The 14,703-nt window shown below is 34.3% G+C and overlaps 1 protein-coding gene across 2 annotated transcripts in view; it reads right to left on the bottom strand.

Annotated features, from left to right (window-relative positions):
* The window catches only part of cog6 (component of oligomeric golgi complex 6), a 216,735-nt gene that overhangs the window by 48,894 nt on the left and 153,138 nt on the right, over positions 1-14,703 (bottom strand). For both annotated transcript variants that reach the window (XM_039745832.1, XM_039745833.1), the window contains exons 11-13: positions 12,515-12,579; positions 9,953-10,044; positions 9,412-9,529 (exon numbers count right to left, since the gene is read on the bottom strand). In XM_039745832.1, coding sequence (XP_039601766.1) covers positions 9,412-9,529; positions 9,953-10,044; positions 12,515-12,579 — 275 coding nt within the window. The remainder of the gene's footprint in view (positions 1-9,411; positions 9,530-9,952; positions 10,045-12,514; positions 12,580-14,703) is intronic.

Genomic DNA, 14,703 nt, shown 5'->3' with positions numbered 1-14,703 from the left:
GTTTATTAGTTCCTCTAGATCAATATAAGCATCAGATCTATTCCTTTCATATTGATAAACTCCTTATCCTACCATATAGGGTGGGCTCAACAACCCTGCACATCTACCTCATTTTGCAGCTTAAGAAGTCTGACTGAAAAATAAAGGTATTTTCATTCCCTAAAAGGTAGCACAATTCAGTTCATAAATCATTTTCTAGTAAGTTGCCTTCCTGTCTGAATCAGGATCATTTATAAAGCTCTGTTAGCTTATAAATATACCAACAATTCAGAAACACTCTCTGAACTCTATGCTGCTGTTGGGAACTGCCTCCCAAAGTCTTTTTATGAGTCACACATCTGCATGTTTGTTCACAAGGCACTGTGAAAAAGTATTTGCCCCTTCCTGGGTTCTTCTATTTTTGCTAATGTATAACACTTAATTGTTTTTGATTTCCAAATAAATTTAGCATAATACAAAAAACAATTTTTAAATGATTGATTTATCGAAAGAAAACATTCACCAACACCTATAACATCCATGAGAAAAAAAATCTTCCCCCTTAGTGACTCAGTTAACTAATGAAACAAATTTAAATTATAATGGGTTAAATTAGACTAGACACACCCAGGCTTTATTGCTGCCAAGCTAATCTAAACATCACTTACACAGAACCTTTCCAACAATGTGAAGTTGGCTAAAAGGTTTCAATAAGCAGCACAATATTCCTCAATCAAAAGAAATTCCTGAGGACCAAAGAAAGTAAGTTACTGAAATATATCAGTCAGGAAAGCATTAAAAAGCAATCTCTAAAACCTTGGGACTCCAGTGAACCACAGTGAGAACCACCACACCCAAAAGGAGAAAAACTTGAAACAGTAGTAAATCTGCCCAGCAGCGGCAAGCCCAGCAAAATTATTCCAATAGCACATTGGCAGGCCTTTCTCAGCTCAGTTAATGTCAGCATTCATGATTCCTGCATTACAAAGAAACTGGTCAAAAACGGCATCCATGGATGAGTGTAAGGTAAAAACTACTGTTAAGACAAGAGGAAGGCTTGTCTAACATTTGCCAAAACACACTTTGATTAACACAAAATGTTGTTCTGTAGACTAATGAATTAAAAGTGAAACTTTCAAGAAGGCATGGCTGATATCTGGTTACATCTGGCATAAAGCTAGCACAGCTTTCCATGACCACAATGAAATATGGTGGTGGCAGTGTGATAGTATGGGGATGCTTTGCTGCTTCCGTGGCCATAATGCAGGGATGCATAGAATCTGATCTCTAACAGAAAGTACAAATGGAGAAAGTGTGGTCATCAGTCTGTGATTAAAGCTCAAGCGTATTTGGTTTTATACAGCAGGACAAAAATGTAAAGCACAAGTGCAAGTTTACCTCAGAATATAGAGAAAAAAAAAAAAAAACAAACAAACAAACAAAAAAAAAAGCTAAATGAAGGTTTTAGGGTGGCCTAGACAAAGTCCCGACTCAAACCCCATTCAGATTTTGTGGCGGACCTTAAATGGGCAGCTCATAGTTGCAATCACTCCAATGTGACAGAATTAAAACAATTCTGTAGAGAAGAGTGGGCCAAAATTTCTCCACAGCAATGCCAAAGACTGATTTCCAGTTACCAGACGTGTCATTGCTAAAGGTGGCCCAACCAAGTACTAAGTTCAAAGGGGCAATTCCTTTTCATATCATATGTCTGATTTCCAAAGCTCCTTATGTATGTTGTTAATGCCACTATATAAAATGGGCATTAATTGATTAATGTGCACAAAAAATGTGCATAAAATGCCAAAGAAACAATCTAGCAAACAATATAAATCATGTAAAAATTTAAATATTACATTTCTTTTGAAAATGTACTGCATAGATAATATTGCTTTTAAAGTAAAAAAAACAAATGTAAAATATAAGCAGTGGGTGTTTTCTGCTTAAAGTAATCATAAGGCTGTGACACAGATATCACAGTGCATCCGAAAAGGTAATCTATTTTTGTAAATTATTTATTGTAAACCTCCCTGCAACAATGGAAACCTTGGACTTCATGGTTAAAAGATTACATTAAAAGAAATTTCCCACTGAACACATTAAATTCTGGGCAGTGACAAACAGTGAAGACTAGAAACAGAACATAACATTTGGCAAATCATAGTCTTTAAATAAATAATACGAATAAAAAGGAATTGATGGAATATAAAATAAAAGTGTTACACACTCAAAACTTTTTGAAGCCAATATTTTCTTACCTCTGGATAATGTCAGAAATCTTCATAAGAATAGGTCACTCAACCTAACGCAGTTTATTAACTTTAATTCAGTTAATGTATTGTCAAGCAGAGATTTAAAGATCTCCTAAAGATTATGATTGTCCTTACTAGTATAATTGGTACTATACTCCGTACCTATTATTCTAAGTGAATATAAAAAATTTCCTAATGTACCCCTAACTTCTTGTTCTGATTTTCTTCTGTGATACAGTTAAAAAACATATCTCTTCATTTTCTGAATAAGACCTTTCTGTTATGGGATTATCTAGAGTTGAAACCTATTTTTGACAACACTGCATGCAAAGCCAAAATCAGCGCTTGGCGAGACCCGAATTAAACCCAAGTGGAAACAGAGGAAACATACAATAAAAAATGACAGGGCTAGGAATAAAACTCGGCTCTCTGAAGCTATACAGCACCCTTGCATAGCAACAAACACAGATAAAAACCAAAACTAAACTTCACAAACTAAACAAATCATGCTCTATTGATTCTGCATAAATCATCTTTGGCCCTAAAAGAATAACTTCAGGTTAATATGTGATACTTTTAAAGCTGTATTCCCTGAATGCATTAGTTAAGTAACAGAACTACTTTGTGGTAAAATACCACACCATTTACTAAACCTGCTTAATCTTGAGCAGGGTCGTGAGGAGGCTGGCGCCTAACCCTGCAGACATATTTTTCTCAAAATATGTGAAACACATTTCAGACATTTGGATTCATTTAAAATGGCAGAAGCTAAACACTACTTATTTAATTTCCAATTTAATTTATTTTAACAATTGCTTAAATATTTATAATTTAGGGGGATACATGTCAGCTTTGAGAAGCATGCTGAATAGTGAGGTGGCAAACCAAAAAGAATTTTCTGTGAAATGCAAACTTTTAATTCAGCAGTCATTTGGGCCACAGACCAATAAATATTACTCTGTAAAAATGTAATTACAGATATCTCTAATTGAAAGTTGCACGTAAGACAATGAGAAAACTCCTTCGCTTAAGTAACCAAAATGTAATTACAGATATCTCTAATTAGAATTGTGACCAGCCAAAATATAATTGCAGGCATCAAAAATAGGAACTGGCATGAAAAAACAAGAATTAGCATGAGAAATTAAATGGCAAAGAAGCTTACTGTATAAATGTCTGTGTTGATTTAATTCATGAAATTGGTTCAGAATTTGACTATTTTGTTAATTCTGTGCACTGCAGCAATACATGGGAAAGAAAGTATTCAGACCTCTTTACTATGTACACCCTTTGCTGTGTTGTAGATTTAAGTTTAAATGAATGTGTATTTTTGGACAACAATCTACATTCAGTGATTACTAATTACAAAGAGAAAATGTTTTCAGAAAGTTCAGCAAATGTATTAAAAATCAAAAACTCAAATCTCTTATTCATGTAAGTACTCCTTTCTATTAATCCAGTAATTTGCAGAAGCCCTTTTGGCAGCAATTTAAGTCTTTCTGGGAAAGTGTCTACAAATTCTGCACGCCTGAATTTGGCAGATCCTCTCAATCTTTGTTAGGCTGGATGGAAAGCATCTGTACACTGCTTTGTACAGGTCTCTAGATGGTCTGTGGGGTTTAAGTCAGGGCTTTACCTGGGCCACTCAAAGATTTTTCTGAAGCTACACCAGTGTTGTTTTGACTGTATGCATAAGGTGATGCTGACAGTGAACCGTTAAGACGGTATGAGGTGGCACGCACAATGGAGTAGGTTTTCTTTAAGGACCTCTCTGTATTTTGCGGCATTCATTCTTTCCTCAATTCTCACCAGTCTCAGCATTTCTCCCGATGAGAAGCACCATCATGCATGATGCTGCCACCGCTATGCTTCACAGCAGGGGTGGTATTAGGCGGGTGATGAGCATTGCATTGTCTTCACCAGACATAGTACTTGGAGTTCTTCCCAAGAAGTTGATTTTTTTTTTTTCTAATCAGACCTGAAAATCATCTTCAAGCTCTCAGCATCTACAAAATGTTGTTTGGCAAACTCCAAGTGGAAGTTAGCCACTCTGTCATTGATGGAGTGCTGCTCAATTGGTCATTTTCCCAACAGGTTCCCCCATCTCAGTAGAGGAACTCTGTAGCTCTGTTAGAGAGGCCATTGGGTTCTTGGTCACCTTCTGACCAAGGCCCTTGCTCGGTCACTCAGTTTGACCGGACAGACAAGTCTAAGAACAATCCTAGTGGTTCCAAACTTCTTTCATTTCACAACTGTTGAGTCCACTGTGTTCCTGGCTGCACTCTTTAGAAATGGCTTTATACTTTATACCCTCGCTCTGATGTCTACCAGAGTTCCTTGGACTTCATGACATGGTTTTTCATGACCTTAAATACACGTTTTGGCCTTTCTAAAAAATGTCCAATTCAGTTCAGTTTGCCATACGTTGACTCCAGTCAAGTTCTAAACATGTCTCAAGGATAATTAAAGCAAACAGGATGTATTTAAAACCAATTTAGAAGTGCCACATCAAAGGTTCCGAGTACATATATAAATTATATAATTCAGGCTTTTATTTTTAATAATTTTGCAAATCTTTTTGAATAGCATGTTTTCACTTTGTCATATGATCAAAAATGGCAAATATATCTATTTCAAATTAAATCTGCACACAAAAGTTTGCATAGAGTGAAAGGGTCTGAAAACTTTCTGAATTTACTGGGTATGTGAAGCTGACTATAAAACAAAACGTTATTCATCTTAAAGAAAAGTAACATTTTCTCATTTGTTTTACAGAAAGGAATACTACTTATTGAATAGGTATAGTAATTGTTTCATCTTCATACTTTTCCAGGATTTCCAAAGTACTGTGTTGAATTCAAGCACTGAAAATTACCTCGGACTAGGCTGTGTTTTTTTCTTCAACTTTAATATGTTAAGTTTAGATAGAGGCACCACATGGTGGAGTAGTGAGTTGCCACTGCTGCCTCAAAGATTCAACATCCTGGACTTGAATATCATTTTTAATTGTTATCTGTATAAAGCTGACAAGTAGTACTTGATGACTGTTTGTGTTTTCCTCCTACATCTCCAAATGTGTACTGATTTTCAGTAAAAACTTAGTGTACATGAGTGGGCCCTGCGAAGGACTGGTGCCACTATAAGGATTTCTTCCTGCCTTATGTCTGATTCTGCCAGGACAGGCTCTTGCCAACCCCCAGCACTAAACTGAATTAAACACGTTGAAAGTACAATGTTATATTTAATCAGAATAAAGACATATTTATATATAAGTTGCTGGTTCATCTTTAGTATATTCTAGGTAGTTTATGTGTCGGTTACAGTAACAACACTGTAGGTTCCTTTTGGGTCAAAAAAGTAGCTATGTATGAATATTTATGTATTGTTTACTAAGCATATAGTCATGACCTTATTGATTTCAGCATTCGTTTCTTTGCTTTTATGTTTCATACTGCTTTATGCTGTATTTCAAATATACAGTCATGTGAAAACATTAGGACACCCTTTGAAAGCATGTGGTTTTTTGTAACATTTTTAATAAATGGTTATTTCATCTCCGTTTCAACAATACAGAGATTAAAGTAATCCAACTAAACAAAGAAAACTGAAGAAAAGTCTTTTCAAGATCTTCTGTAAATGTCATTCTACAAAAATGCCTATTCTAACTGAGGAAAAGATAGGACACCCTCACATGTATTCCCTCTTAAATTGGCTCAGATCTCACACAGGTATATCACACCAGGTGCACATAATTAGTAGATCGTTACTCTGCATGTTGAATGAGGCTTGCCCTATTTAAACCTCAGACATTTAGTTTGGTGTGCTCCTGACTGTTGAAGTGAGAGTGAGCACCATGGTGAGAACAAAAGAGCTGTCAGAGGACTTCAGAAAAAAGATTGTAGCAGCCTATGAGTCTGGGAAGGGATTTAAAAAGATCTCAAAAGATTTTGAAATCAGCCATTCCACTGTCCGGAAGATAGTCTACAAGTGGAGGGCTTTCAAAACAACTGCCAACATGCCCAGGACTGGTCGCCCCAGCAAGTTCACCCCAAGAGCAGACCGCAAGATGCTAAAAGAGGTCTCCAAAACCCTAAAGTGTCATCTCGAGAACTACAGCAGGCTCTGGCTACTGTTGATGTAGAAGTACATGCCTCTACAATCAGAAAGAGACTGTACAAGTTTAACTTGCATGGGAGGTGTGCAAGGAGGAAACCTTTGCTTTCCAAGAGAAACATCGAGGCCAGACTGACATTTGCCAGAGATAAAGTTGACAAAGACCAGGACTTCTGGAATAATGTTCTTTGGACAGATGAGTCCAAAATTGAATTATTTGGACACAACAGCAGAGGACATGTTTGGCGTAAACCAAACACAGCATTCCAAGAAAAGAACCTCATACCAACTGTGAAGCATGGAGGTGGAAGTGTCATGGTTTGGGGCTGCTTTGCTGCAGCAGGACCTGGTCAGCTCACCATCATAGAATCCACGATGAATTCTACTGTGTATCAGAAGGTGCTTGAAGAACATGTGAGACCATCAGTTAGAAAATTAAAGCTGAAGCGGAACTGGACCATGCAACATGACAATGACCCAAAACATACTAGTAAATCAACCAAAGATTGGCTGAAAAGAAGAAATGGAGAGTCCTGGAATGGCCAAGTCAAAGTCCAGATTTGAATCCCATTGAGATGCTGTGGGTGACTTGAAAAGGGCTGTACGTGCAAGAAACCCTCAAACATCTCACAGCTGAAAAAGTTCTGCATTGAGGAGTGGGGTAAAATTTCCTCAGACCGATGTCGAAGACTGGTAGATGGCTACAAGAACCGTCTCACTGCAGTTATTTCAGCCAAAGGAGGTAACACTCGCTATTAGGGGCAAGGGTGTCCTATCTTTTTCCTCAGTTAGAATAGGCATTTTTGTAGAATGACATTTACAGAAGATCTTGAAAAGACTTTTCTTCAGTTTTCTTTGTTTAGTTGGATTACTTTAATCTCTCTGTATTGTTGAAACGGAGATGAAATAACCATTTATTAAAAATGTTACAAAAAACCACATGCTTTCAAAGGGTGTCCTAATGTTTTCACATGACTGTATAATACTTTTAACAATGAATAAGGTGCTAAGCTGATAAAAGAAACTACAGTATACATGAACACAAGTAATTTTTTATAAATTCTAAATATTTTTTATTTTCATTGCACTCAACTAATTTGGGGAACCAGGAACAAATAATACATTTTAAGATAAATCATAAAATATCTTTCCTATAAAAAGATAATCTACTGTGTTTGCAAAGCATAAGATATGAAAAATGACCAGAAGGGAAGATCAGGAGTACAAAAGTAGTTTAAAAGCAAATCAAAAACATCATTCCATTTTTCTCCACCAGCCTCTAACAAAACCATATTTATTTCATGTTGCTAAAAAAGTTCATTTATCTTAATTTACGCTTGGGTTTTGAGCATTGTGCCCGAATTAGTAACTTTAAAATATTCTGGTAGCACGGAAATAACAACAGCAATCTTATATTTGTGTTAAGATTATTTTTAGTTACACCAAAGTGATGTGAAATGTTTTAAATTGCTCTAATTTTATCAGCTCCACACATGGAGATGCTTTCTTCTTCTCAATGAAAAGACTGCTCCTGGCCTTGTTAGTGGTATTGATCAATCACTGAACAATTTGTTCTCAGATAAAAGACAGATCGTGTTCAGGGATATTTTGGTCCAAATTTGTACTTGGAAACATGAATGCAGTTTCTACTTCCAACTTAAGTCATATTTAAATCCAAACATTTACGAAGATAGCTCAGATGGAATCCTATGTTATTCATATTCATTTTAATGTATGAAGTAATATAATTTCAGTTTAAAATTCTCAAGAACTATGATTACATTGCCTTCCTTGGTAATAAAGACTTGACTACCAGTTAAGTCTGTTACTGTTTAGAATTTGTAAGACCGTGTAAACATTCTGAGCCTGTATTTGGTTAAGAGGACTGCATAAAAATAACCTGTACTGCATGAAAAGTGAAGAAAATGTCCTATTTCACAAGTGCCAGTCTGAAACAGGCTGTTCTAAATTGCTGTTTGCTCCCAAACAAAGAGTAAATTTGGCCCAGGCTGTAACAAAACTCAGTAGGGAAAAAAAAGTTTATATATACAGTCACTTGAAAGAAGGAGGGTATTGCAAAATGTTTATTTCTGAAGGTTAATTAACATGGAACATATATTAGTAAACATTTTTGCTTATTTTCGATTAAGTTCTATTGCATAAAGAATGCAAAAAACTTTGATATATAATCTATTGCATAAAAGTAATGGTAAATGTGAACTTGCAAGCAATGTATACCTTACATATTAAGTTATAGGTTCTGTCATGTGAAACAGTGAGTAACAGAAACAAAAAAGTAAGCTCCCAAATTTTTTAGAATTCATATTCAAATATATTTTATATGAAAAATTAAAGTTATATGATCATATAAGAAATATAAATATATAGGAACTATATTTAATATACAAATGCATTCCAAAATGTTCAAACATAGTAGGTTTAAAACAGTCCACTAAAATCTTGATCCAAATATAAAATTTGTATAAGTACAAAGGGAGTGTGATGTAAGAGCAGTCAAAGAGAGTTCAGAACATAAGGTAAGCTGCCACTTATTACGTTACTTGATATTTCTTTTATTTTTACTGAATTTTTTTAATTCTCTGACATAGTGAACAACACAGAACAGCAAATGTTGCCAATCTACCAATACTTTAAACACAATATCAATTGACAATCCATTGGTTCAAAAATAGACCCTTTTAAAATGGAAGATGTTGTTGTTGGGGTGTATTTCAATACAGCTTCAATAACATATTAACCCCAAAGTATCATAGGAAGGATTTCTACATCTTGAAACAAATCATATCTCATCATACTCTCTCTAATATCTTAGACAAGATATTCACTACGATCAACACTACACTCTTATGAGATATTGCATCGAGAGACACAATAATATTTATCAAGTATATCAGTTTTTGCTGAGCTGAAGTGCTCACTTGGCAGAACTAAATTTAATCACTATTAGTACTACTACTACTAGATCATTTTCTTTGTAAGTTATGTTATATTTAATACCATAAAGGATAAACAAATCACTACTCAGTTCAGACTAGAATATGATTACCTTATCCATTAGTTTACTGGCATGAAGGCTCAAACTATTGAAGAACATCTTCTTACTCAAAAGGTGCATTTCTTCGATTGTTGTTAGCAAAGCTGCTGAGATAGTTCCAACAATTCCACTATAAACATAAATCAGCAACAGTTATTAAAGCATGTGGAAATAAAGAATCATAAAATCTGCCATCTGGAATCCTTTTTAAAAGAAAACCATGTCTTTTATATTAAACAAACAACCAAATGTTTTTGCTAGTGTCAACATAATTATCACTAGTCTTGGGTTCAGCATTGGTATTCATACATCCTATTACATTCCTTTCAAACACATTTAAATCCATTAAAATACTGACAGTTCAAAAAATATCCAATTTTTTATCTGCTTATCCCTTTTTTTAGAGACTCAGGAGCATTAAAGCACATAAAACTCATAGAAGGCAACCTAGTATAAAAGTAACACAGATTTTGCCTAACAATCACAATTCTTGGAGGAAAAAAATGATTGTAAATATACACGCCGAAGGCCATCATCCACAAGCAATTCTTACCTGATAGTATGATGATAAAATTTCAACAAGTTTGACAGTTTATATAACAATACTGCTCCTGGTTCAGCTACAATGACTTGCTCAATGCGGACCTATAAAATCATGAATTTTAAAAAAAGTATCACACATCAAGGAAAATAAAATAAAAGCATTTTTCCCAACTTGACCATTTAGTTAATGTAAAATGTGCAAAACAGGTACATACTTACATACATAAAAGAATTAAAGCTCTTATTATAACAGAAAGGCTCTCGACAAAGTACAAACCGGATTCCAAAAAAGTTGAGACACTAAATAAATTGTGAATAAAAACTGAATGCAATGATGTGGAGATGGCAAATGTCAATATTTTATTTGTAATAGAACGTAGATGACAGATCAAACGTTTAATCCGAGTAAATGTATCATTTTAAAGGAAAAATATGTTGATTCAAAATTTCACGGTGTCAACAAATCCCAAAAAAGTTGGGACAAGTAGTAATAAGAGGCTGGAAAGAGTAAATTTGAGCATAACGAAGAGCTGGAAGACCAATTAACACTAATTAGGTCAATTGGCAACATGATTGGGTATAAAAGAGAGTGAGAGTGGCAGTGTCTCTCAGAGGCCAAGATGGGTAAAGGATCACCAATTCCCACAATGTTGCGCAGAAAGATAGTGGAGCAATATCAGAAAGGTGTTACCCAGCGAAAAATTGCAAAGACTTTGCATCTATCATCATCAACTGTGCATAACATCATCCGAAGATTCAGAGAATCTGGAACAATCTCTGTGCGTAAGGGTCAAGGCCGTAAAACCATACTGGATGCCCGTGATCTCCGGGCCCTTAAACGACACTGCACCACAAACAGGAATGCTACTGTAAAGGAAATCACAGAATGGGCTCAGGAATACTTCCAGAAACCATTGTCAGTGAACACAATCCACCGTGCCATCCGCCATTGCCAGCTGAAACTCTACAGTGCAAAGAAGAAGCCATTTCTAAGCAAGATCCACAAGCTCAGGCGTTGTCACTGGGCCAGGGATAATTTAAAATGGAGTGTGGCAAAATGGAAGACTGTTCTGTGGTCAGACGAGTCACGATTCGAAGTTCTTATTGGAAATCTGGGACGCCATGTCATCCGGACCAAAGAGGACAAGGACAACCCAAGTTGTTAATCCGGATACGGGTACTGAATTGGCCAGTCTGCAGTCCAGATCTTTCACCTATAGAGAACATTTGGCGCATCATAAAGAGGAAGGTGCGACAAAGAAGGCCCAAGACGATTGAACAGTTAGAGGCCTGTATTAGACAAGAATGGGAGAGCATTCCTATTTCTAAACTTGAGAAACTGGTCTCCTCGGTCCCCAGACGTCTGTTGAGTGTTGTAAGAAGAAGGGGAGATGCCACACAGTGGTGAAAATGGCCTTGTCCCAACTTTTTTGGGATTTGTTGACACCATGAAATTCCGAATCAACATATTTTTCCCTTAAAATGATACATTTTCTCAGTTTAAACCTTTGTTCCGTGATTTATGTTCTATTCTGAATAAAATATTAGAAGTTGGCACCTGCACATCATTGCATTCAGTTTTTATTTACAATTTGTATAGTGTCCCAACTTTTTTGGAATCCGGTTTGTATTAATGTGTAGGGCTTGAATATTTTTTTTAAAAACTAACGTCTGAGTTTTTCGTCTTCAGTAAAATTTCTAAAGGAAATGATTTATTTTGACTTTGGAAATGTATTGTTACAGCTTAAGAATTCACATTTAAATATTAAATGGATAAATATACTGTATATGTACACATCTTTTGCTATGCAGAAAATTCTGATGACTTTCAAGGGGATTGAATACTTTTTCAAACCACTGTATATGAATTTAAAAACATGACTATTAAAATCTTTAAAAGTTTTTAAAAATCTTCAACTAATACAAACATTATAAGACACATTGCAAAGGGCAACAGAACATTAGGCACAAATTGTAAACTGACTTTTTTTGTCCTTAAAAAATACACAATAATAGAATGCTATAATCTAAAGGTATAATAAAGCAAAAACAAATAAATTAAAAAAAAATACAAAAATCATATTTACTTTATAAATTCAAACCACTGCTCTTTGAAAGCTTGGGTGAGAATATTAATAAACGTTTTACACTGTATATTCCATGTACACGGTTTAATGAATAAAATTATATATTTAATATAGAGAACTTGTTCTGTATAAATTTGCTAACTTTAGCTGGATGTTCTTTTGTTTTGACTTTCATTCACAACTCTTTCAGCAAAATGTGAGTTAACTGTTACTTTCAATAGATTTTTGTTTTCTATATTTGTTTTTGTTTATCAAAACCTTTATATTTAGTAACACTGCCACATGAAATCTGCTAATCTGATATTAGTTTTTCAGTTAGAATAGAAAATATATCAAAACCAGGAATTAAATATATCTAATGTTATAATAAAATTAATTAATTTCTTGGTCGTGATAGTAGAAGTGCAGCAAGTATTTTAATACTTATTTTAATACGTAACACCTTTATACCTCAACTTTATTTATTCTTAAGTCAGCCTACTCACCTTAAGTGGTCTGCACACTCCTTCAGTTATGTGTCCAACAACTTCCTGGATATTTTCTTCTACTCCTTTGACATTACAAAATAAAAAGTAAAAATATACACATATTAATTTATATATACTGTATATATCATACAAGGAAAGTATATAATCTATAAAGGAGCAGGAACACCCGAGTTTAGGTCTGCAAAGTAATTTACAAATAGTTTTCTCAAACTAAATTGTTTAGTAATTGTGCCAACTGGTTCTGGGTCAGCCCTTTACATCAATGCAAGGTTCAAATCCACAAACACATGGCAACAAATAAACTAACAAGACAGAATAATATATGTCTAAGAAAGCTATTAAACTATCTAAAAAAGTTAAGATTTAAAAATTACAATACAAAACAATGAAGTTCACAAATGATTTTAATGTATTCCTAAGGAACATTTTTTCAATAACATTTACACATCAGTAACGGATTAAGTGGAAAAATGAGTGCCAATGATTATATGTAAGAAGTTATTGCAGATAGTCAAAAAGTAACATACACTGTAAAAAAATGTCAGTAAATTTAACGGTACAAATGCTGTAAATGGTGAAGGTAAAAGACCTTTTCTGAAAAAAAGGAAAGTTACCTTATGTTCTACTGAAAATTACCTTTATATCTTAAACAATACATTTCATTATTTTTTACAGCCAAGTTCTGTAAAATCAATATTTTTCTACCTTCAAAATATGCTAAATACCGTTTATTGATGCATTACAGTTATACTGAAAAAAATCTGTTAATTTTACAGTGTAAAACTGTTAAATAACGAAGGTAAACAACCGTAAAATGTAAAACGGTAAATCACTGTTAAAGTAAAACCGGCTACGATATTTGCATAAAGACATGCCCCTTTTTACAATATTGTTCCTGGTGAACCGCATACCTTTGAATAATAGGGAAAAAATCTTCACCTAAGTTAGCAGACTTATTTTTCCCCACGTGCTGAAGGCTTTTTGAGGTTATGGAAGCTGATTTATGGTGGGTTGTATTTGATAAGTAGGACACCATACACCACAAAAGAGAAAACTTTACTTTCCTACCAGGCAAGTGGCGTAACTTCCTTAAACATTGAATTGTTTTCAATGTGTATAATTAAATGGCACATGCTTGCTATTGGTTGTTGTTAACTAACTGATGCAAACTATGTACTGGGGTTTGACTCTGTCAGTACATATTGTTTATTGATTGTCATATTTTTTTACACAACATGAATTTTTGGTTATGGTTAAACATTCCCTTCTGTTGGAGTTTGTTGCAAAGACCAAATAGCTTTTACTACAAAATTATACTGTAAACCTAAAAATATTGTCACCTTATTTATTACAGCAAAATTTTGGCAACCCAGCTGCCAGTATTTTACTGTACATTTAACATTATTCTTTAAAGTGTACCGTAGACCAAAAAATATTGTTACCTTCTTTTTTACGGTTAAATCCTGGCGACCCCAGCTGCCAGTTTTTTACCGTAAATTTAACATTATTTTTTAAAGTGTACCGTAGACCAAAAAACATTGTTACCTTCTTTTTTACAGTGAAATCCTAGCGACCCCAGCTTTTTTTTTTTTACAGTGTGTTTAAAAAAGACAAATGAGTTTGATTTCTTCCATAAGCAATTCTTAAATAATTATTATTTTTAGAAATATAAACCAAGACACTGAAGTTGTAGTTTTCTACAGTTGTAATTTCAAATAACTTTAGGAATAAACGCTTGAAAGTTGCTATCAGAAAAAAAGCAAATTCTATTTATTTCCAACTGTGCCAAACTCTTTCTCACAGAAATCTACAATATTCTGCCCTTGTGATGTGTTCATAACAAGACTATACTACGGCTAGCTGGTGTAATAAGTTGTCATGCTTGGTCATTCAAAAAATAATTAAATAAACCAAGATTTTACCATATGAACAGGAACAGTCTGTAACACTGCTAAATACAGAGAAATGTTTTTTTTGGATCAAATTTTTATTGAACTACAAGAGCCATTCTATCTTCTGTTTTAATTAACAATATTAACACAAACATTTCTTCCCAGGTTAAGGGCCTGGGCATCATTCTTGACAGTACTTTCTCTTTTTCTTTATATATAAGTAATGTTTCTCGGACTGCCTTCTTCCATCTCCGAAACATTTCCAGACATTGTCCTGTTCTTGTGCAAGACAGT

Source organism: Polypterus senegalus, chromosome 2 (genome assembly GCF_016835505.1).
Source record: "Polypterus senegalus isolate Bchr_013 chromosome 2, ASM1683550v1, whole genome shotgun sequence".
NCBI lineage: Eukaryota > Metazoa > Chordata > Cladistia > Polypteriformes > Polypteridae > Polypterus > Polypterus senegalus.
This window is presented reverse-complemented; position numbering and strand designations above follow the sequence as displayed.